Here is a 25,189-nt window from a genome sequence, read left to right as displayed (position 1 = left end):
TCAAATCATACTCCTCTCAATCTTTGACGTAAATCAAGTGTCTTCAATTCTACATCAGGTGCTCTAAAAATGTAGCTTCAGTTGCCTCTTAAAACCCGGCTGTGACCGTAACACGGTCAGAGTAGATATGCTACAGTTGTAGTGGGAGGAGTCAGAGGGATCCAGCCCAGGATGTTGCTGGGATGGAGGGGCCTGGGATGATCCAGAGGCTAGCAGAGGGCTGAGCACCAGCCCAGGAAAGGGGAGAAACATGCTGGTGCTGACAGAAAGTAATACACAGGGCCTGGGCCCCAAGGCACATCATGACCCCACGGGCATCTTAGGGGTAATAGTGACAAGCCTGGCATGCAGCAACATGTAGGCTGGGTGTGGCTAGGCTTCCTCCCCAAGCCAGGGGAATGGCAAAGAGGTTTCACCTTTTTTTTTCCCCAGCGCAGTGACTGATAATGGCTGCTGAGAAGAACCCGAGGCAGCACCGAGGCCCACAAGCAGTGTCCTCCCGGCAGTATGCTCAACTGGGAATGACCCCAACTGCTAGCTGGGCTCTTTAAACACTGCTGATCACACGGTGCTGCCCAGGCTTTGCGTCTCATACAGAAAGATACTTGAAAATTTTTGCCCATTTGAAGTTGTAGTTATCAGGTGTTCCAAGCTCCTAAAATACTGCACACTTCCATTGTTTTTTTACACTTTTGGACAGAACTTTCCAATTATATCAAAATCACATTTTGTACCACCTTTGTGTAATTTTTAGTGAGATTTTGAGGTTAAATATGCCATTCTCCCCACCTTCACCTCCAAATTAAGGATACAGTGAAAAGCATGGCATCTTAAGAAACAAGGGGGAACAAAAAAAAAAAAGAAAAAGAAACAAGGGGGAAGAGGGTAGGTGAAATCTCTCAGCACGAAGCCCAGGGATTGCGCCCCCTGCTGACCCTGTGACAGAATGCTGAAACCAGACTTGTTTAGTGCCCTTGACAAAACTGGGCAGAACCAGCCATGATCAGGCCAAAGATGCTCTCCCCCAGGGGAATTTAATCAATCAAAAATGCAAACAGATGAACCAGCTCAGTGTTATCCCAAGTTCCCAATCCTCCTGCCTCCCAACACTCTGGGAAGAAAGGAAGTATATTTATGGCAAATAATTCTGGGGCTGAATCAATGCATTGTGAATCAGAGACCCAAAAAAAGGTAAGAATCTATACAGGGTTTCCATTCTGATCAACCCAACACCATTACTGTACAAAAAACAGTTTTATTAGTTAATTACCCCAGGTGTGCCTCTGTTCATGCTCTAGGTCACACCTGTTTCTCAGATCCGGCCCAGGCTCATAGGCAAGTTACCAGATTAGCAAATAGGAAAATTGTTCTGCAAAATAGCAATTGTCAGCTTAAGGCATTACTAACATTGCAGAAGGGAGCAGGTTACTAAGGAAGTTTGGACAGCTCAGGATGATGATTTCCGGAACAGGAAACCCTCTCTGAAAGGGCCAGCCCATGCTGCTGTCTGACATGGGAGAGGACACTCTTGCTGTGTGACAGATCACTCCTTTTAAACTCACCCACAATGTCACAGACAAAACACTGTCTATTCCTCAAGCTTCAGATTTAGAAATTAGTTATATAAAAAGCACTCTGTCCCAAGAAGCCCTGGCACATCTGCAGGCCTCCCAGAGAGCTCACTCGATCCTCCCTGACTGGAGCAGGGGAGGACAGAGATATATGGAAGGTTGGTCAGGCTCAGTTTTTAAAAATGAATTCACTACTAGAAATATGGAGCAAGAGGTAGAGACCCCTGCTGCAATTACATGCGGAATCATTGTCCTCCCAGAGAGCGGGCTCCTCCGGTCCACGGAAGTGCTCAGAGCAGGGCAGGCCAGTGTGGCCACAGAGCTGCCGCCTGCCTCACTGCATGCCGAACCACTGCTCCTGGTCAGCCCACTGGGCCGCCTCACTGTCGCTGCCCTCCAGGTCCCCTTCTTCCCCACTCCCTTCCATGTCGTCCACATCCTCCTCCTGAGTGGCATCCGTGGGACTCTCCTCCTTCTCCATCTTCTGCATCCCCTCTAGAGACTTCTGGTCATTGGGGTCCAAACTAGGGGACAACAAAACAAAGGAGAGGCCTGAATCTCTGCCTTGCTTCTTGCTGGCTGATGCGTCATCTCCCTGGCACAGCAGTGAAATGACCACCCAGTCACAGAGAAACTGCTAATGCCTGGCCTCTCCGAACAACTCTGGTTCCACAGGCAGGATCGAGGGACTCCACCACTAGAAGTGAAAAAAGGTATCTTGTCCTAATTTTTAGCATTCTCAATTTGAGTTTTTCTCCACATATTTCTTATACATTTTCAAACTTATTACCCCAGCATTCTGCTAGAAGAAGATACTAGGTAACACAAATGAAAAACCAGCAAACAACCATTAATAGACAAATTCAAATGTAATTTAACAGCATCGGATTTTTAAGCTACAAAGTTACAAAAAAATATTTTTCTGTGAGTGAAGTTGATTCATGTTTTTATGATATAATTAACCATATCAGCATTTCAGTAGTCAACAAAATTATCATGCTTACCATGGAACACATTTGTCAACTACTAGGTTAGACTCCAGGACCCAAAGCTACCCCTACCCAGGCATTCAAGTTTAGCACCTAAGAGAGTCCTAATACATGCCCCAAACCCCAAAGTTCAGAGGCTCGAGAACATTTAGCTTGGCTTCTAAGCAATTCTTCCTCCTGCCCCTGTAATTATTATCAAGACCAGGAGGTGTCCAATCTCTAGCAAATTTAACCTCTAACGGGTCCTGTTCCTACTTACACAACTGCAGATTGATTCGTAATCTCTTCTCTGAAACCCTCCATACGGCTCTCACCCACACCCAGGGCTCCCCACCCTTGGGACTCCCACTTTGCTTTCTAGAGACTGCTATGAAAGTATTTATTATTATGTGGCATCATCGATCAGTCTACATGCCTGAGACTGAGAGCTTCCGGAATCACAGCATACGCAGTGGTTACTGAGATGCCAGATGCTCAACTGCTGAATAAGTAAATGGATGCAAACAGACTCAATTAGAGACAGGCCTTCACCGTAACCTTCCAGACACACAGACAACCCTCAAAGAAATCACTTCTGTATTAAACAGTAAGAATATCACTATTTATTTAGTATTTACTATGTACCAGGCACACCACTAAGAGCTTTACACGGAATAATAATTTAATCCTCATTGAATCATTCAATACCTATTAAGGTAGATATAGACATGGAAACTTGTTAGTAACTTGCCCGAGATAACAGGTGAAAGTAATATTCAAACTTCAGAGCTTAGGTTCTTTACTACAGTAGGTAGAAACATGGGAAAGTACTTACAATACTTTGATTTGAAAAAGCAGAATAGAAAATATATACTACATATACCCTATAAAAATATGTTTATGTGTGGGCAAGACTAGGAATATGATCTACACAAATGAGAACAGATGATATAGTGATATGGGCTGGTTATGAGTGAAACAGTTTTTTAATGTTACTTATAATATACTTTATGAAATTTCTTTAAGATATGAGCTCACAAATAACTCTTCTAATCATTACTATAATTACTCTTTTCAATCATGGGCACAAACATGTATGTTTCCAGAACTCCTGTTACACAGTTCCCTGCCTCGTCTTCCCCTCATTGACCTTCCCCCCCCATGGGAGGCTAAGTGCCTACCTTAGTGCTATACTATATTGGTCCATTGCCTCCTGATACTCATTGACAGCTACAAGGAAATCTCCTAGGATCCGATGCAGGACACAGTCACTCTGATTAGCTAGTGCATTCCTCAGCAAAGCAATTCCATCTTCGTATTTCTGCTCTCTGCCTGCAAAGAAAAAGATCCTCATTTTCCTTCTTACACAACACTTTGAAAATACACTCCCATCCCAAATCATATACACAAAACCACAACACTCACAATCTAATAATCTCTTTGTAGATGTCCTTAAGAGAACAGTGGTATGGCAAGAAATAAGAATAAGCTCCTATGAATTCCTATTCCATTAAGAAATGTTCAGCTTGAGTGGTGTTTAGGTGGCTCAGATGGTTAAGCGTCTTCCTTCGCATTAGGTCATGATCCCAGTCTGGGATCGGGCCCCACATTGGGCTCCCTGCTCAGCAGGGAGCCTGCTTTTCCCTTTCCCTCTCCCCCTGCTTCTCTCTAATAAATACAATCTTTTATTAAGATTTTATTTATTCATGAGGCAGACACACACACACACACACACACACACACACACACACACACAAGCAGAAACACAGGCAGAGGAAGAAGCAGGCTCCATTCAGGGAGCCCGACATGGGACTCGATCCCGGGTCTCCAGGATCAGGCCCTGGGCTGAAGGCGGCGCTAAACCGCTGAGCCACCCAGGCTGCCCATAATTACAATCTTAAAAAAACAAAAAAGAAAAGAAATGTGCAGCTTGAGTTCTGATTTTTTAAAATATACTCTTAACCTAAGTTCAAATAAAAAGCCAAAATGCATTTTATTTTCCAAACTAGCCCAAGCCCAGGACTTCATCATGAATCAGGACTAAAAACACCAAAGCTAAAAGGAAAATCATAAGCAGATTCAGATGGACTGAAAAACAACAGTTCTAGCCGGCTAAAACTAGTTCTATTCAGGCCAAACTAGTACAGGACAACCAAAACAGATGAAAGTGAGCTAAACAGGTACCAACCAAGTATAGCTGGTTTGAACCACTCAAAAAGTAGTGCCAATCCAAGTCAGTCTAAGATAGCTACAATTGGTTGTGCTAAATATAAACCAATTCACATGGGCTCAAACCTACTGTAAAAGGCACACACATGCCTGGTCATCTATAACCAGCTAGGACGAGGAAATCCAAATGACACCAGGTTTTATACAATTAACAAAAAAGGGAAGTAAATAAGATACACTTACTAAGTAGTTCTGCTTTTTTCACCACAGCCTTAATGTAATCCGGCCTTTGGGTCAGGGCTTTATCTAATAAAGTTTTGGCTTTTTCCTGTGTCACTGGGTCTTCAAGACAAACAGTGGCTAAAAGGGTAAGGGTCTGTGCATTTGCTCCTAGAGTTTTGTAAACGTTGTTAGCCATTACCATTGCTTCACGAATACTGTTTGAAGCTAAGTAACATTCAATGAGACCTGAAAAAATAGAACAGAAAGTTCAACCACATTACCATTCTAAGCAATGCTTCCACCCTGACAGCCTTCCAAACTGCAAACCTTCAAAGCTTCAGAGAAAGGGCAGGCCAGGGGAAAACTGATATTAGACTGGAGAGCATGTTGATGGAGTAAGAAATGCTCTTCCCCAGAGCACTTCAGGGACGTGAAAAAGGCTGCATGTGCTGCAAAGGCACCTTTAGTTAGCAAAGGAAACAAACATGCATAAGTAAAATGAAGCAAGTAGGCAGCTCAGGGTGGATGTTAGAGCAACAAAGATGACCCTAATCATTCCTTGAGATAGAGATATTAACAAAACAAAGTTCCACTGCCTCCTAACAAACTAATTTCTGGTTGTGTTCAGTCCCCTTTAATTTCCGGTTGTGTTCAGTCCCATTTAGTCCTAGAACTAAAGATATGTGCAGCTTTTCTGCACATTTGGGAGCTGCGTGGGAGAGCTCCTACAATTCCAAGTGAATGTCCAGTTCTACAAAACTACTAGGTTAGTGTAGTTTCTACTAATGGACCTAGGGAGCAACCTAAGGTGAAATGACAACTTTTCATTTTAAACATAAAAGTTGGGGATCCCTGGGTGGCGCAGCGGTTTGGCGCCTGCCTTTGGCTCAGGGCGCAATCCTGGAGACCCGGGATCGAGTCCCACATTGGGCTCCCGGTGAATGGAGCCTGCTTCTCCCTCTGCCTATGTCTCTGCCTCTCTCTCTCTCTCTCTCTATCATAAATAAAATTTAAAAAAATAAAAATAAAAAAACATAAAAGTTATCTCGGGCAGCCCCGGTGGCGCAGCGGTTTAGCGCTGCCTGCAGCCCAGGGCATGATCCTGGAGACCCCGGATCGAGTCCCATGTCAGGTTCTCTGTATGGTGCCTGCTTCTCCCTCTGCCTGTGCCTCTGCCTCTCTCTCTCTCTGTCTCTATGAATAAATAAATAAAATCTTTAAAAAATAAAAAATAAAAAGTTATCTCAAAAGACATTTGCTGATGTTTCCCTAACCTAGATGGAAAATGCTCCACCAGATGCACTAATAAGTACATAAAGACTGGCAGCTCCTGCCTCTTATCATACCCACAACAAGATGTCCTCTGGGGACATTTCAGTCAACTCTCAATTCTTCTTGCCAAGAACTTGAGAACAGAGGAAGTACTTTTTGACACAAAGCTCTCATCAAAACAGAAAAACAGCTTAAACCCCAAACCCACACAACCCTGGCAGATTTTCTCTGCGTACTCCTCCACCTCAGCAGCGTTTATAATATATGTGCACATAACAATGGTTACTTAACTAGAAATTCCCTAACTCTTTAGGCCAATATGCTGGACTCAGAAGATGGCTGTTTGCAACTACTTATTGAGCAGTTTTATTTCCCTGCTAAAGCCCTCGCTGGAAGTTCAAAGGCAATGGAAAGAATGCTCTTCACTAATCCAGTGCCTCCACCAATAAAGAAGCTCAGCTGAAGGTTACAAGAAGCACCAGAGAGCACAGTTACCCTGATTCAAAACTCCAAATGGTAGCTTGAGTGCAGGCAGCCCATGAAGCTTCACTGGGCTGGGGAAAGTCCTCCACCCCAATGCCTCTAACCATCCTCTGTCTAAGCACTGTAGAGTCATTAGTCAACTGCATTCCTGGGCTCTTGTGAAACAGGCATGCACCAGAAAGGAACACCATGATAAAAGCAGCTGAGAGGCTAAGAAGTTATGCTTCAGGATCAAAAATTTAATCTGGAGGGCGCCTGGGTGGCTCAGTTGGTTAAGTGTCTGCCTTCGGCTTTACGAAATCTACAATATGCATAGTTCTCTATCTAAGATTTGTTCTTTACCCTCACTTCCAAATTTTCTCAAATCTGAACTCCTCTTCCTGTTAAGAGCAAGTCACTCCTAGACTCATGAGTTTATTTTTAAATTCTTATAAAAATACGCTTTGGAGGAACTGCATCTTATAAGATCTATTTTAACTTCTGTGACTGAGTCACCAAATGTTGCTGAAGCTGGCACAGCTCCTTTGAACTCCTAGGGTCAGTTCACAGGAACTTAAAATAGTACTTAACAAAACAAAGTTTGACCCTGATCATGCCCACTCAGGAGGTCAAAATGAACTGACTAGTTCCCACAATCAATACTGTCATATGGATATGAAGTTACCCTAAGAGTAGTATTTCTAGCCCGAGGTAAAACAACTGCTAAAAAGAAAGACATAAGCAAGCAATCCAGCAGAGTGCCAGCACAGATTCACATTAAGGAGTGGGCCATGTTTGAGAACTAAAACAGGACAAAAAAACCCTACCAATTACTCCCTCACCAAAAGCCAGGAAAAGAGAATGAAAAAAATATATTCTGAAGATCCAGGAAAGCCTTAAGTGATTTTTAAATGCCTAATGCAGCAATTCCCAAACTTGTCCACACATTAGCATTACCCGGTCTCTTCAAAAAATACTGGTGCCTATCTCCCAACTGCAATATTCTGATTTACATAATACTGGAATGAACCGGCATCAGGATTTTTAAAAGTACTCCCAGACGACTATAACATACAACAGAGTTTGGGAACTGCTGGCCTAACAAAACCTTCCATTTGAGGGCACCTGGGTGGCTCAGTCAGTTAAGCATCCAACTCTTGATTTAGGCTCAGGTCATAACCTCAGAGTCATGAGATCAAACCTTGTACTGTGTGTGGAGTCTACCTAAGATTTCTCCCTCTCCCTCTCTGTCCTCCCTCCCCGCCCATGAGCACATGTGCTCTCTCCCAAAAAAACTAAAACCTTCCATCTGAGTGTTAATGCTACATACCTATAGATTCATACTATTCATCTCTATTTTTCATCTTACCTTCATAGCAATCTAAACGACAAGGTGCAAGCCGTATAGCCTCCCGAAAGTGGATTATTGCTTCTTGGACTCTGCCCATGTTTCTAAGTGCTGCTCCCTTAAGTAGCAAGGCTTGAACACTGTTACTGTTCAGCTGAATGGCCTTGGCTCCTAAATACAGGGCCCGGGAGTAGCGTTTGCTATAAAAACTATGACACCTGGAGAAAAAAAAAAGAAACATTACCTGAAAGAAAATAAAGAAACTTCATTCAAAACCAAAGAGAAGGCCCTCTATATGATTCTTATTACAAACCACACTTACAGCTTTAACTTGAGATATTAGCGGGGTATGGGGAGGGGCACAAGTCGCAAAAGCAGAAAAATCTAAGTATTTTTAAGGGGAAATTTGATATGGAAGGGAAAAAAAATCTGGTATCTGGATATGTTACATGTGAGAGATATTCAGAGAATTTGCAAAGCCATGATAAATAACAAAGCAGCAGTTTCTGGCCTTCAATGATGGCTTCCAGTGCTGAGCACGATGCACTATCTCAACTGATATCTACTCCATGAAAATCTGAGAAAAGAGACTAAGAAAGGTAACTAATGTGTCCAAAGTCAAAGACCTTGATCTGAATCTAAGTCTGATTATCTTTTAAATCTGTGTTTTCAACCTATATGCTATCAATTTCCCAAAGAACGTACTGAAAACTGGAGAGAAAAGAGAACGCATAAACATACCCAGAGACCACCCAGGGTTCTGCATGCTGATCAGAAATATTGAAAAGGCGGCAGCCAAGATTCTCCACGTCCTCTAGCCGCCCTTCTCTTGCCAGGAGGTAGCCATATACATCCATTCCTGGAAAGAAAGAGGATTTTTAAAAAGCAGCAGGTGTCCTTTATTAAAAGAGCAAGAGCCTTCATCAGAGCCCCCACTCAAGCCTCAGTTCCAGCATGGTCTGGGCCCTTTCCACAATCATGAGCTCCTCCCACCAGCATTCACACTTTCATACAATAGGGTTATTAAAGGAGGACCTGGACAGCTCAGTTGGTTGGGCATCTGACTCTTGATTTTGTCTCAGGTCATGAGATCAAGCCCCACATTATGCTCTGTACCCAACGGGGAGGGGAGTCTGCCTGAGAATCTCCCTCACCCTCTGCCCCACCTCCATGCTGGCTTGCTAACACTTGATCTCTTTCTCAAATAAATAAATAAATCTTAAAAAAAAAAAAAAAAAAGACCATTAAAAAGACAAAACATCCAAAAAGTTTAAAAAGCAAAAGAGTAGAAGAACCTACAACTCACAATTTTGAAAGCCAATTATCTTTAGGAACTGTTTGTCCTTATAACCTGTGACATGATGTGCAGTTATCCTAACTCATAACCAGAAAAGGCCCAAAAAAGGCAGCAAATATGTTCTTTTCTTCAAGAGTGCACACTTAATATGCAGTTAGTCTCAGAAAAAGTAGCCTATTCCAGAAAAAGCATCTAGTTCTTTCTGGCCTAGCGGATTTAAGATCACCCTTACTCTGCTTATTCTTACTTGTGTTCTATAAAAGGGTCCCTGTTTGCTGTCACCCATCTCTTACCACCATCTCCCTCATTCCTTGTTATCCCTTCAGACTCCCAGGAAAATGTCTCTCTTGCCAAGATTACTGCAATACTCTGCTGGCCCCTAAACTCGGCCTGAGCTTTCAACTCCAAGCTGCTAACTACTGCCAGACTAGTATTTCTAATACAGCATTTTCATCATGGGCACAGGCAACTGAGAGAAATAAGCACTGGGCAGGAGGGAGACGTTGAGCAAACAATTTCATCTTTCTGCATCTGTTTTCTCATCTCCCTGCTCTGTAGCCTTAAGAGTCTACAGGACTAAAAACTGTCAACAGGCCATATTTTTCTCATGGCTTCTTTTGGTACTTTATAAGCAGATTTCAGCCTATCAATACCTTCCCACACTCACTGCCAGTCACTGGATACTCATCCTTTGGAAGTCCCTATGGCTTACCTCTTCAGTTACAATCTCTGAGATCAAGGATTTTGTGTTGTTGTTAATTCCTAATTACTTCCTTTAATCACCTCAGTCCTCTCTTAATGCCTGTTCACTTACTTGCTTTTAAGTATACTAAGGTCACAGTAAAACTAAATCCCCTAATAGGATATTATGGTTTTGGGGATGCCATCCAAATTCTGTCAGGCACACCATAAATAAATCATAAGGAAGGGCTATCACTCCTCCCAAAAGAAAAAGAGCCAAATAATGATCTGCTTGGAGATGACACTTGAATTCAAGCAAAAACAACTGCTTAAAATGGAATTACTCAAGTGTTAAGAGGCATGTATTAGGACTTAAAAAAAAGTAAAAGGCTACTGAAATAAGTTTCACAATAGTTCTATGAAAAATGGTATTAGAATATTATGCTATATTGTCTCCCTTTCTTTTCTTTTTTTTTTTAAAGATTTATTTATTTATGATAGACAGAGAGAGAGAGAGAGAGAGAGGCAGAAACACAGGAGGAGGGAGAGGCAGGCTCCATGCCGGGAGCCCGACGCGGGACTCGATCCCGGGACTCCAGGATCGTGCCCTGGGCCAAAGGCAGGCGCCAAACTGCTGAGCCACCCAGGGATCCCCTCTCCCTTTCTTTTCTGATCCTCCCCACTACAGCCACTTCCACCATGCCTCAAAAATTACTTACCTTTTATCAGATAAGGATCCAACATCTGTGCCTGTTCAAACTTGAGGACAGAGTTTTTATTGTCTCCAGCTCTAAAGTACAGATCTGCTAAGCTTCCCAACAGGTCCACGTTATCTCGCAATAAGGACTTTTTCTCTAGTGAACTTCAAAATATTAAACATTGTTTAACATGTATAAGAATCCTCTTAATTTCAGAATCTCAATGACAGGTATATATCCACTATTTTGTGTATATACAACATTTTTCATAATAAAAAACTTTTCAAATAAACTGTATAGACTAGCTTTTCTTTTTCTGAGCTTATGATTTAAAGAAAGTTACAGAGGATAACAAAGCCAATATACAGAATGAAGCAGAAATCTCTGTCATTACCCAGAAAGAACTTTCTGGTTGCAGGTTTTCAGAGGACAACATGGTGCTAAATGTAATGTCATTCAAAAGTGACTGCTACTTATTACTCAACCAAATGATTTTACAGAACACAAAACTCAGTCCCTTATCCTTGGACTTTACCTGACTAGAAAAGAAAATCCCAGTTCTAAAGAGCCAACCCAGGTCAGATGCTGCAATCTATGCTTCTGGGACATTCAAAAAGATGCTCTTCCAGGTTCAAGCATGACCACTAAGGCAGCCTGCTTTGCAAGGGTTATCACTTTTGCAAATACAGAGCTGAACTTAGTCAAAGTTTACATTTAACAGGTCCTCACAGCAGAGATTATTACCCTTAGTATCGTTGGGTACATTAAGAGACTAAAAAGCAAGCCTGAGGACAACAGGCCGAGAGATAAACATCTCATATTTCTATTTTGCTAATTTAGATACATCAGACCTCCATACAAAGGGCCTCAAGGACACTAAATTAACTTTTTTGGCTCTCACCAGATAGTATTGATTGCTCTCGAGTTGTCACCAGTGTGCACAAAAGCATATGCTTTGATCCACACAGAGAGCCAATCCAAGTTAGGCACAGTCTGGATCACGTTCATTGTCATCGATGCCACCTCCGCACCTTTTACAGAAAGGGAAAGCAAACCTAATCCAACAGAAAACAAGAAAAATGAGGTGAAGCATAGCATCCCTCTTCCACAATTCAAGAAGCAATAGGCTACACTTCCCTTTGGCTACAAGATAATTCTATCCCTATTCTAAGCAAGATGCGGATGACAAAACAACCATAGTTTAACATTTCTTGATCTGTTAAAAATACAAAACAGTAATTTACTGAATCACTCTCTGGAAGTTAGGCACTGGCAATTTTTTTTTTTAAAACTTTATTTTTAGTAATCTCTACACCTAACAAGGGCTTGAACTCATGCTGTGAGATCAAGAGTCGCAAGCTCTTCTGACTGAGCCAGCCAGGTGCCCTGGCATGTACAAATTCTAATGTAAAGTTAAGAGTGCAACTATCACCTCAGAAAGTAACAATGCATAGACACAGGCTAAGAATGATCTGCACCTAGTATGGCATCGAGGGCCAACGGGCACTGCCTCAGCACTTCCTTATAGCTGGTGACTGAAGGGCGCTCCTGACCAGCCTTCTTGTACAGGTTTGCCAGCATCATGTTTATCTGTAATAAACAAAAACAAAAGACAGTAAGATAAGTGTATATTGCAAAGAAAATATCTCACCACCAATCAAGTCCTGATTTTTTATTACCAGCTACGCTTCTACTTTTTACTGGAAACTCTACCCACAGCCATGTGAAAATAAAGACCAATCCCATTCTTCAAACCAAACAGGAAATTACTTCCTTCGCTTTTCCTATGTCCTCCCATCTCTAAGAGGAAAGTCAAATTCCTCTCACTTACCCAACCAAAAGGCCCCATACTATCTGTACCAAAGATGCTGCCTTTGGAAATGGGAATAATATTTAAGAAATGTTACAGGGGATCCCTGGGTGGCTTAGCAGTTTAGCACCTGCCTTCGGCCCAGGGCGTAATCCTGGAGTCCCGGGATTGAGTCCCACACTGGGCTCCCTGCATGGAGCCTGCTTCTCCCTCTGCCTGTGTCTGCCTCTCTCTCTGTGTGAGTCTCTCAAGAATAAATAAATAAAATCTTAAAAAAAAAAAAAAAAAAAAGGAAAAAGAAATGTTACAGAATTCTAATTACCTTCATTTTTTCTTGCTCTTAAGACAGAAGATGAACTACCCTAGAAGTGCTCAAGTTGACATATTTTAAATGCAATTAATATCAAGACATAAGAAAATGAGGAATTCTTAACATTGTTTGTTAAGAAAAATCAGATAAATTTCCCCCAAAAAAGAAACAACAAAGAGTTAAATACTTGGCTTTTCTCTGACAATTATTCTAGCAGCTAAACTCTACCCTTTCTAACTCTGAAAGCATGGACGTATCAAAGTAATGCTACAAAAATCAACCCTAACTGACCTCTAGAGGTACAATGATCCAGAGATCAGCTACATCATTTAAATCCAATAAATGCATTTTTAGCACAATTCAAGTATGTGACTCAGTAGAGCTCTTTTAAAATAACCCTTTCTAAAAACGCAACAAGGATAATTTGAGAAAACCTAAAAGTTCCAAAGAACGTAGAAGTTACAGGGAAAAATAAATGATCTTCTTAATAGTACAGAGAGAAAAAAGGAACATTACAATTTAAAATTAATAGATCTTGAACAGAGCAGTGTTTGCCTAAGGAAGCAGTCAATGTGAGAACACACACAAAAAAGCCAATCCCCAATCTCTGCAGTTATTTGTAGCCTCGTATGCCAGATATTTACTCGAGTGGCTCTGAAGATGAAGAACATCTGTTCCATTATGACTTACGTATATAAAACAATCTGTATGGCATTAATCCATACTGATGATTCAAGTAATGAAATAATGAAATACTAGAAATAAAACTTTATTTGGCCTCAGCTTTTCCATTTTAGGCTATGTTGAAAATGCAAAAGAAAATACTTAAAGGAAAACTCCAGTATTAATGTCAACACTTAAAAAGAATAAAAGGTTAAATTTAAGATCCTTTCTTGACTGCTTGTTTTTAACAAACTATGACTGACCATCTGTCTCAACAAATATTAAAATTCCCTTTAACCACCTGTCACTTCGAACAAATGAGTTTTGAGTATTACCTATCAGAAAGTCAATTATTTTAAAACAGATCCTTACTTGGGAACATCACAAGGCCACACTCTACCAGTTATAAACACAAGCAGTCATCTTTCTCTTAAAACTGAGTGAGAAACTGTATGTCAATATGTTTACTCTTAAAAGTTGAAGATTTACCAAGTTATAATAATCTCACACTGGAATTTTCCTTTAAAATGTGAAGAAATGTGTGGTGGTGTTTACCATACATTAACAGACGTTCATTTAGACGTATTTTGACTCACTTCCTTGTCCATTACACAGACTGAGAAGCCAGTTAACTCCCTAACGGACAAGAAAGAAAAACTGTAAATATTATAGGTTTATGTTTGAGGCACACATCTTTGTTTGTTCCTGGCTACAACAGCTCTATAGAATGAAGGATATGTACTCCTGACAAATGTGGAATACTCTAGTCTCTCTTAAAATGATGGCTTTAAACCCCAAAGTGTTGGATATCACAAGGTTGAGTTTATTTGCTATTACTCATTTTCAAAAAATGTCCCCAACCCTCAAGTTATTGAGTAAATTGTGGTATATTTCCAATAAGAGAAGGAAAAGGTATCATTCAAAGTTTATAATCAAAATGGCATCTTCCAAAAGGAAGACACTCTTCACATATGCAAAAAAAAAAAAAGAAATGTACTTGGGCTAAGACTTTCATACAGTATTAGAAAACAATTTAGTATATAGCAGCCAAACTTATTATGAGACAAGTTAGTCTATATTATGCTTCCAAATGTTTTTAACAGCATAAAATAAACTGAGGAAATAGCTTAGTTTTTAGAAAACTCAGAAAATAGTAAATAAATCCTCAATATAAACAGATGCTTAAACACATTTTCATCAAGTTTGATTGGTTACTTTTAAAACTCAGCAACACTTAGGTGAAAAAAACCTAGTATATCACTGCTTAGATTCCTTATGGCAGGAGGATGTATACAGGTATCTTATATATAAAATTACTCATCATTGTTAAGCATAAGTTGCACAGAACAGTTCTTCAATGAAGTGAGGAAGACAGGTAACATGAAAGCATATGTTAGAATATTAACTACTGATGTAAATTCAATACTAAGAGCAAGGATTCTCATGGTTCTTCTAAACTGGACTTCAAAACAAACTGTAATCAAAGATACCCAATATAATACTCCTTAAGGAATGATATTTTAAAAAGTATTCTTTCATATATAAACTTTATTTTTCCAAAAGTAAGCAAAGTATTATTAACCTCATTTTACAAATTAAAAAAAAAGTAAAGTTCAGATTGGTAACTTGCCCAAGTTCACACTACACAATTCACAGCTTATATGCCCTAAACTCAGACAAGATACCAGATCTCTTGATTTTAGCTGAAGGTCTTCTATAGATTATACTGCCAAATCAAACACAACTATATATTCTATATACAAATAAGTATATAAACATCTTGTAACCTTGGATATTTAAAACAAAGGGATTAATAAACTCATTCACATTATTAAATGGGGATACCTACAGAATGCAAAACATGAGGTTCTAAAAAAAAGTACTATTGCTACCTAGAAGCATTTGCAAATTATTATTTCCTAAGGTAAGAAATACCAAAGAATAGCACTTGTATTCTCCAGCTACCATTTTCATCAGTTGAATTTTCAGGGTTTCATAAGAAAGTAATTCTTCTTATCTCTCTGAATCTCATCCACTCCATTAACAGGGAACAAAGTGAGTCAAGAGTAAAATGTTCAGATGGACTCCCTAAGGCATGGAGAAAACATGGAGGAAGTAGGTTGGAAGGACCAGATAGAATATTATGTAACAAATTGTTAATGCAACTTACTTTGGGAGTTCTCTGTCTTGAAGGGATCCCATCAAGAATAGCAATGGCATCTTTATCTTGTTTTAGCATTGTATAACACTCAGCCATTTTGTATTTCACTTCAATCTCAGATGGAAGACACTAAGAGGCAATGAAGACATCTCTTCAAAATACTACTTCAACAGTATGGCAGTTCTTTAAAATGTTATAAAGTTAGCATATGACCCAGCAATTCTGCTCCTGTACATACAGCCAAGGGAAGTGAAAACCAGGCACCTGGGTGGCAGTTAGGCGTTTGCCTTCAGCTCAGGTCATGAACCCAGGCCCTGGGATGGAGTCCCACTTCAGACTCCCTGCTTAGTAGGGAACCTGCTTCTCCTCTCCTTGCTCCACCCCCTGGCTCATGTTCGTTCGCTTGCTCTGTCAAATAAATAAGATCTTTGAGAAAGAAAGAAAACTGAAAAACTATGTCCATACAAAACCTACACACAAATGTTCAGGTGCCTGGGTGGCTCAGTTGGCTAAGTGTCTGACTCTTGATTTCAGTACGGGTCTTGCTCTCAGGGTCATGAGTTTAAGCCCTGTGTTAGCCTCCATGCCCAGCATGGAGCCTACTTAAAAACAAAACAAACAAAATTACCTGCACACAAATGTTCACACCAACATTGATAGACAAAAAGTGCAAGCACTGTCAACTAATGAATACATAAAATATAGCATATCCATACAGTGGAATACTTTTAAAAGACTTATTTATCTGAGAGAGCCAGCATGAGTGGGGAGGAAAGGCAGAGTTAAAGGGAGAAGCAGGGCAGCCCTGGTGGCACAGCGGTTTAGCGCCACCTGCAGCCAGGGGCATGATCCTGGAGACCCTGGATCAAGTCCCGCATGGGGCTCTCTGCGTGGGGCCTGCTTCTCCCTCTGCCTGTGTCTCTGCCCCTCTCTCTCTCTGCGTCTCTATGAATAAATAATTAAATAAAATCTTTAAAATAAAAAAAAAAAAAGAAGCAGACTCCCCTGCTGATGGCGGGGAGGGGCTTGATCCCAGGACCCTGAAATCATAACCCAAGCCATGGCAGATGCTTAACCGACTTAGCCACCTAGGCACTGCCATACATGGAATATTATTTGGCAATAAAAAGGAAACAAAGAACTGATTCATACTATAGCATGAATCAAACTTGAAACATTATGCTAAAGTAAAAGAAGACAGGGACACCTGGGTGGCTCAGTGGTGGAGTATCTGCCTTTGGCCCAGGGCGTGATCCTGGAGTCCTGGGATCACATTGGGCTCCCTCCAGAGAGCCTGCTTCTCTCTCTGCCTATGTCTCTGCCTCTCTCTCTCTCTCTCTCATAAATAAATAAAATCTTAAAAAATAAAGTAAAAGAACACAGACACAAAAGGTCACATATTGTATGATTCCATTCCAATGAAATGTCCAGAACAGGCAAGTCCATAGAGACAGAGGGACAGTAATTTCCAGATGCTGAGGAGATAAAAGCCTCAGAATTTTCTAAGGTGATAAAAATGTACTTAAATGGTAGTGATAGTTGCACAATTTTGTGAACATTCTAAAACCTACTGGATTGTTAATTTTATGACATTGTATATTAATTTTTTTTTAGATTCCTTAAAGATTAATTATAGAGAACAAACTGATAACTACCAGAGGGGAGGGAGGTGAGAAGGTGGGTTAAATAGGCAATGAGTCTTATGGAGTACACAAGTGATGAATTACTATATTGTATACCTGAAACTAACATGATACTATATGGTAACTAACTGGAATTAAACAAAAACTTAAAATAAAAAAATTTTTTAAATGTAAAGGTCAAAAAAAATTCCTTAAAGATTACATGTATTTGGGATCCCTGGGTGGCGCAGCGGTTTGGCACCTGCCTTTGGCCCAGGGCGCAATCCTGGAGACCCGGGATCGAATTCCACATCGGGCTCCCGGTGCATGGAGCCTGCTTCTCCCTCTGCCTGTGTCTCTGCCTCTCTCTCTCCCTCTCTCTGTGACTATCATAAATAAATAAATTTTTTTTAAAAAAATTAAAAAAAACAAAAAGATTACATGTATTTAATTAAAAGGTTTAGCACGGTGCTTGACATACTGAGTACTCAAAAAGTTATCTACTTCTATGAATGACTCTACATGGATAATATACATGACTTCCATTCAGTATCAGAAAACAGGGCAGCCCAGGTGGCCAGTGGTTTAGCGCCGCCTTCAGCCCAGGGCCTGATCCTGGAGACTCGGGATCGAGTCCCACGTCAGGCTCCCTGCATGGAGCCTGCTTCTCCCTCTGCCTGTGTCTCTCCCTCTCTCTCTCTCTGTCTCTCATGAATAAAGAAATAGAATCTTAAAAAAAAAAGAAAACAGTGAAAATCCTGGGGTGTCTGGCTGGCTCATTTGGTGGAGCATGCAGTTCTTGATCTTGGGGTTATGAGTTTGAGCCCCACACTGGGTATAGAGATTACTTTAAAAATATAAAATAGGGGCACCTAGGTGGCTCAGTGGGTCTTGATTTTGGCTCAGGTCATGATCTCAGGGTTTTTTTTTCTTTTAAGATTTTATTTATTTATTCATGAGAATACACAGAGAGGAGAGATAGAGGCAGAGACACAAGCAGAGGGAGAAGCAGGCTTCATGCAGGGAGCCTGACGTGGTACTTGATCCAGGGTCTCCAGGATCACACCCTGGGCGGAAGGTGGCGCTAAACCGCTGAGCCACAGGGGCTGCCCTGATCTCCGGGTTCTGAGAAAAAGCCCTGCATCAGGCTTACCACTCAGCAGAGAGTCTGCTTGTCTCCCTCTGCCCCTCCCTTCATTCTCACTTTCTGTCTCTCAAATATATAAATCTTTAAAATAAAATAAAGAAAACAGAAAATCCTGGCAATCAGCTCATTAATAACAAAGCATAAAGAGAAAATGAGATGAAAATCTAGAGGCTTAAAAAACTACATTAATATGTCTTTTTTCAAAATGTGAGAAAATACAAAGCAGAAAAACATGACTTATAATTTCACTCCCTGTTTATTCCACTGACATTCCTTTCATTTTACTTATTTATATCTTTATTAACATTCCTTTTAAATGTAGCATGCACATAGTTTTTTTTTTATATTTTATTTATTTATTCATGAGAGACAGAGAGAGAGGCAGAGATAGTCAGAAGGAGAAGCAGGCTCCATGCAGGGAACCTGACGTGGGACTCGATCCCGGGTCTCCGGGATCACACCCTGGGCTGCAGGCGGCACTAAACCGCTGCGCCACCAGGGCTACCCCATGCACACAGTTTAAACTTAAAGAGAGGTTCAAACTGCAAGGTGAGAAGTTTCCCTCTTCCTAAAGCTTTCCACTGTTAAATTGATTTCCTTTGGGGATCCCTCGGTGGCTCCGCGGTTAAGCGCCTGCCTTTGGCCCAGGGTGTGATCCTGGAGTTTCAGGATCAAGTCCCACGTCAGACTCCCTGCATGGAGTCTGCTTGTGTCTCTGCCTGCCTCTCTCTCATGAATGAATGAGTGAGTGAGTGAGTGAGTGAATAAATAAATCTTAAAAAAAATAAATTGCTTTCCTTCTAACACACAATATTTCATGCATATTAAATATTTTTAATGAAAATGAAAAATATTTCATGCATATTACCCATATGTGTATGTTAGGCATATACCAGGATATATTTATATATCTATAAACTATCTCCTTTAAACAGAAAGCATTGAAATACGTCTTCAAATCTTATTTTCCTTACTAATATATATAGTTCTTTCTGAATCAGCATGTGCAACCCTCTCTCATTTTTCATCTCAGTAATAGTTTCATCACATTTCCTTTTATGGCTATGTTCTAATTTAACTAGATCCTACTGATGGAACACTTCGGTTTCTAGTTTCTTACCATTACAAACTGCTGCAATAAGCAGCCTCAGTTATGTTATATACCCTGCAAACCTTCTGTAAGTCTATTAGGGTTAATTTCTAGCAAGTGGAGGACTGTCAAATTGGAGGATGCTGCGAAATTACAATTTTGTCCTTCATTTACTTAATTATCAAGCTACTGAAACTGCAAGAATTCTTATTTCCCATAAAGTTCCCTAGGTACCCAAAATCCTTATAACTGAGTTACATTTTTTAAAAAAAAGATTTAATTTATTTATTCATGAGAGACACAGAGAGAGGCAGAGACACAGGCAGAGGGAGAAGGCTCCATACAGGGAGCCCGATGTGGGACTCGATCCCAGGTCTCCAGGATCAGGCCCTGGGCTGAAGGCAGCGCTAAACCACTGAGCCACCCGGGCTGCCCATTCAGCTCCCTTTTAAAATTACTTTTTATTTTTCCATCTTCTACATCTAATCAGCAGTCTTATAAATTCTTCTAGTCTCTCATTCTCAAAAAAACAAATAAAGAAGTAACACTTCCAACTCCATTTACCTGACTTTGTGGAGTAGATGCAGAATTACCAGTTGAAGGTCTCACTTTTGAAGTTTTACTTAGGGCTTTCTTCTGCTGTAAAGCCATGGTATACTTACTCACAGCATTCCGATATTCCTTATCATGAAAGAGAGAATCTGCATGATACACCAAAAGCTGGTACTTCTGAGATGGGGAGAATAACTCACTAGAAAACAAAGAAAATATACCCCCTACATGGGTTATTTTGAAATGTTAGATAGAACATCCTCCTTAGTAACCACATAAGCTTAGCATAAAGTCTTGTGTAATGAGTTTACAAATGTCATCATACCTAGTCCCTAAAATGAGAGGCATGAGAATTGTATTCTATGTTAATATGGTCAACACTTCCAGGCAACTGCTTTAAATTGCTGTTTTAATATGCTTTCTCCTTTATTTACTATAAATGCAATGATACTTCTAAATCAAATTCAACAATATACAGATATACAAAGAAAAATGTTCTACATCTTCCCCTCCCCTTCTTCAGTCTAAACCGTCTTTTTTTTTTTTTTTTTTTTTTGAGAGAGAGCGAAAGCAAGAGCTCAAGTAGGATCGGTGGGGGAAAAAGAGAGGAGAGAATCTTAATCCTGGTGCAGGGCTCAATCTCACAATCATGAGATCACAACCTGAGCTGAAATCCAGAGTTGGACACTTAACCAACTGAGCTGAGCCACCTACGTAACCCCCACAAGCCCTCTTAATTTAATAGTTTGATATGTATCCATACTTTCTTTTATTAACACCAATTTTTACCATAATATAGACAAAGGACAGAAACACAATGACTTAACCAATACTACCAAAGAAGGGTTGAAGAATCTGGAAAAATGAAACCTCACCACTATGAAACACTTTTAGAAAAGTGCTGAACAAAAAGAGGTTTAAAAGCAACTGAATACTTCAAATACTGAAGATGGGAATATTTAAAAACTGCTGAAGTATGGGAATAGGATAAGCCAATGGGATCAGAGTGGGATAGAAAGAGGATTAGCCTTATTTGAGGGAAGTTTTTTCTTTTTTTAAGATTTTATTTATTTATTCATGAGAGACACACAGAGAGAGAGAGAGAGAGAGACAGAGACACACACAGGCAGAGGGAGAAGCAGACTCTACGCAGGGAGCCCGACGTGGGACTCGATCCCCCATCTCTGGGATCCACCCCTGGACCAAAGGTGGTGCCAAACCACTGAGCCACCGGGCTGCCCCCCCTCCGCCTTTTTTTTTTAATTCTACATACAAAAGTAAACTTTACTAACACTAGAAGAATTTTTTTTATTTTTTTAAAGATTTACTTATTTATTTATGATAGAGAGAGAGAGAGAGAGAGAGAGGGGGAGAGGGAGGGAGGGAGGGGGAGAGACACAGAGGAGGGAGAAGCAGGCTCGATGCCGGGAGCCCGATGCGGGACTCGATCCCGGGACTCCAGGATCGCACCCTGGGCCAAAGGCAGGCGCTAAACTGCTGAGCCACCCAGGGATCCCCACACTAGAAGAATTTTTACTTCCCTGAGTCTCAGGGGTTTAAGGTCAGTGCAAATGAATCAGTATTTTTTAAAAACTTTTTCACTGACATTGAACTTTGTTCGCAAGCACTGTAACTGCTACAAGCTGGCCACCACTCTTTTTTTTTTTTTTTTAAGATTTTTTATTTATTTATTCATGGGGGGGGGGAAAGATAGACAGGCAGAGGGAGAAGCAGGCCCCATGCCAGGAGCCGGATGTGGAACTCAGGTCTCCAGGATCAGGCCCTGGGCCAAAGGCGGTGCTAAACCACTGAGCCACCAGGGCTGCCCTGGCCACCATTCTTAATAGGAAACTCATCTATTTTTAATCTTCAATTTCACACACACACACACTCACCCCTGCCCGGACTCCTGCCAAATTAAGAGGAATTTACATGTCAAATTTACAGGTCAAAGCTTTAGCCACTTAAAATAAAAGCAGTCAAATCTGTAAACAGTTAATCTGTCAACAAATGAAGGATACTCATGAATAGGTACCAGAGATTAGTGTTGCCAGGGGCTGGAGGAAATGGTATTAAGGGTGCTTACTAATAGATATGGGGTTTCTTTTGGGGATAATGAAAATGTTTGGAATAGAAAGTGGTGATGGTTGTACAAGTCTGTGAAGATGCTCAAAACCACAGAAATGTATTCTTTAATAGTATGTCAGTTTTATCTTATTCTTAAATCTTAAAAAAGATAGCTAGTCTGAACATTAAATATAAAGTATAAAATTACAAAGAAAATTCAAGGACTAAAGATATAGTCCAGATAACTAAGATCTCTACCAACTGAGATTCTTTGTATTTACTGAGAAATAAGGTTTGGTAGAAAATACTACTACACTCCTAGGAAGCATTCAGATATTTATATATTGTAACACATGCCTACTTATGCAGCCATAAATTATCTTTGGAATGATGCAGGAGGAACTGTTAATGATTTTAGCCTCTGGAAAATGGAAATGGTGGGGTGAGGTTCAACACTCACGGACAACACTTATGTGCATAACTCTTCCATACTGTTTTAATTTTTCTTACCATGTATGGTGTCAATTCAGTAAGAACATTTAATAATACATGGTAAAGGGACGCCTGGGTGGCTCAGCAAGTGAGTGTCTGCCTTCAGCTCGGGCGTGATCCCGCAGTCCTAGGATGGAGTCCCACATCAGGCTCCCTGCACAGAGCCTGCTTCTCCCTCTGCCTGTGTCTCTGCCTGTCTGTATCTCATGAATAAATAAATAAAATCTTAAAAAAAACAAAAAACATGGTAAAGGTCAGGATTTAAGCTGACCTCCCTGAAGCTAAGAAACTGTCAGTTTAACCTAATAGAAAGACATATGGGCTAAGCTGAGTCAGAGGATTAAACTGCTTCAAACTATCCTGTAACATCCTCAAGAACCAAGAATAATGACTAACTGGTGCATAAATTCCCAATGATGGAAAGTGTGCCTTGGCCAATCACTGAAAACCAACTGAAAGGCTCCAGAATAAACACAGAAGGCTGAAAGAAACCAGGGCTCCTCACTGTCAACACTAAGTGGATGGTGGTGAAATGATGGTTCTCACGTAGTGAGGTCCAGAAGCACACTAATGGAAAGAAAAGAGACCAGCAACTACATTACAGGCACTTAAGGGACTTTTCCTTTCTGACTTAGACAGTTTCTAGAGTAGGCCAAATGCAAATGGGTCCACCCTGAGTAGAAAATTCGATTATGCCACTTAGAAGGAGCAGACTGTGGTAGGTCAGTCTGAAAATTTTAGTCAGAGGACTGAAGCCTAGACATGGTGGCTCCCCCAATTAACAAATGTGTGAATTTGGGCAGTTTTACCTCCTTAAGGTTGTACATACTTCCTTAGCACATTCAATAAACACATGAGTGCTCACTGCACACAGGCACTGTGCTGACCTCCTTAGGTGTTAAGTGATGCAGAATACTGATCTTAAAAAAGTTCTGGGGCACATGGGTGGCTGGCTAAGTTGGTTGGACATCAGTCTGTGGATTTCCACTCTGGTCATGATCTCGGGGGTTGTGAGATTGGCATGCAGGTGGACTCTGCGTGAGATTGCCACGCAGGTGGACTGTGTTCAGTGCAGCTTCTGCGTGTCTCTCTCCCCCTCTGCTCCTCCCCTGCGCTGTCTCTCTCAAATAAATAAAGGAAAATAAAGTCTTTAAAACTTCTCACCACAAGGGAAAAAAAAAAATTAACCGTGTGGTGATGGATGTTAACTAGACTTATTGTGGTGATCATTTCACAATATAAGGATACAATTATCAAGTCTTTATGTTGCACACCTGAGATACGTCAATTATATCTCAATTTAAAAAGAGTGATGCAGAATGTAAAACAGGGCAAAGGGATAGAATAGTGAGGGTATGGGACAATTCTGACGGTTACAGAAGCTGTTCCCCAGGAGGGGAGATGTGAGCTGAAACCTGATGGAGGATACAGATCTCTGACCTGAGGGCTCCAAGTGAAACAGCAAATGCAAACCCCTGAGTTAAGGAGGAGCCTGGTGGGTTCAAGTAACAGAAAAAACTGCCTGCAAGGCTGAAGTACAGTGAGCCGAGGGCATGAGATGAGAAAAATGTTTGGCCTCGGAGGCCACGGGAAGCAATTTTAATGTAAGTACAGTGGATGAATGCAAGCGGGGGAGCAACGCGCACTCAAGGATGGAAACGGCCCTGGTGCTGTTATCCGTCCAACGACTCAAGAAACGACTCTGAAAACCAGAAAGAGGCACTGCGTGTCCTTACAAGGGCGCCACTTCCACTCATCAGAGGAGTCTCCCGTTTTAGAGGCCAGAACGTGGATCTTTCTGACACACTCAAGGGGAAAAAAAATCCATCTCGGATGGGGGACGAAGGTGTAAGACCAGGCCTGTTGGAGCTGCGGCGAGCGAGAAAATGGGAAAGAGCTGGGAAGAGAGCCGGGAAGGGAGGAGTCAGCCCAGCGAAGTGACAGTCGCTGTGCCCCGCGACAGGTGCCTCGGGAAACCCTCCGCTCCCAACTTTCGGGAAACCCCAGCCAGGCTCGCCCTCAGGGCCTCCGCCTTCCATTTCTCGAAGCAGCCGCTCGCCACATCTCCCTCAGGGAGCTCATCCCAGCGTCTGGTACAGCGCAGAGATCGAGTCAACTCCACTTTGTGTTCCTAGATGGGCTCCGCCCGACGATGCGGTCGCTGGCCCCGAAACCTCCGCTGAGGCCCGCGCTCGCTCCTTCCCGCCAGTTCCCAGGCCCCCGCAACTCCCGCTCCCAAACCGGCGCCGCCTTCTCCTCAGCCCCAGGCCGCTCCCCGCCTCAACTCACGGGTTGTTATTACTCATTGTAAGTAACAAGCTGCTGAGGAGCCGCACGTTAGAGTGCAGCCCCGCGGCCGCCATGTCTCGCACGTGGTCTATCACATTCATCCTGCCCGGCAAAGCCGCGGGCAGCGGCGGCAGCGGCGCGAAAAGCCGGTAGAAGCTCCTTAGGGAAGACTCCAAAATGGCGGTCTCACCGGGGCCCATGGGGTCCACAAGTGGCACCGCCCCCAGGAAGATAGGCAACTACTGAAGTGCCTGCGCAAAAAAAAAAAAAAAAAAACCACCGAACAAAACTCTGTTCC

At 41.5% G+C, this 25,189-nt stretch overlaps 1 protein-coding gene across 4 annotated transcripts; it reads right to left on the bottom strand.

The window, feature by feature from the left end:
• Positions 1 to 1,235: 1,235 nt before the first annotated feature.
• ANAPC7 (anaphase promoting complex subunit 7) lies at positions 1,236 to 25,088 on the bottom strand. Of its 4 annotated transcripts, none has more exons than XM_041728916.1 (11): positions 24,892 to 25,088; positions 20,056 to 20,242; positions 15,642 to 15,761; positions 12,167 to 12,278; positions 11,590 to 11,743; positions 10,710 to 10,852; positions 8,754 to 8,871; positions 8,034 to 8,230; positions 4,952 to 5,176; positions 3,721 to 3,871; positions 1,236 to 2,095 (listed from the first exon to the last, which is right to left on the bottom strand). In XM_041728916.1, exons 1-11 carry the CDS (start codon positions 24,990 to 24,992, stop codon positions 1,906 to 1,908), a joined length of 1,698 nt encoding a protein of 565 aa, XP_041584850.1. In that variant the 5' UTR covers positions 24,993 to 25,088; the 3' UTR covers positions 1,236 to 1,905. The 4 variants fall into 4 exon arrangements, with proteins under 4 accessions (XP_041584850.1, XP_041584851.1, XP_041584852.1 ...); XM_041728917.1 differs by having other exon boundaries at positions 20,056 to 20,267; positions 24,892 to 25,029; XM_041728918.1 differs by lacking the exon at positions 4,952 to 5,176 and having other exon boundaries at positions 24,892 to 25,074.
• Between the last annotated feature and the right edge of the window lie 101 nt (positions 25,089 to 25,189).

The sequence above is a fragment of the Vulpes lagopus genome, chromosome 14, assembly GCF_018345385.1.
Source record: "Vulpes lagopus strain Blue_001 chromosome 14, ASM1834538v1, whole genome shotgun sequence".
NCBI lineage: Eukaryota > Metazoa > Chordata > Mammalia > Carnivora > Canidae > Vulpes > Vulpes lagopus.
The sequence above is the reverse complement of the archived record's forward strand: the minus strand, read 5'-3'. Positions and strand labels throughout refer to the sequence as shown.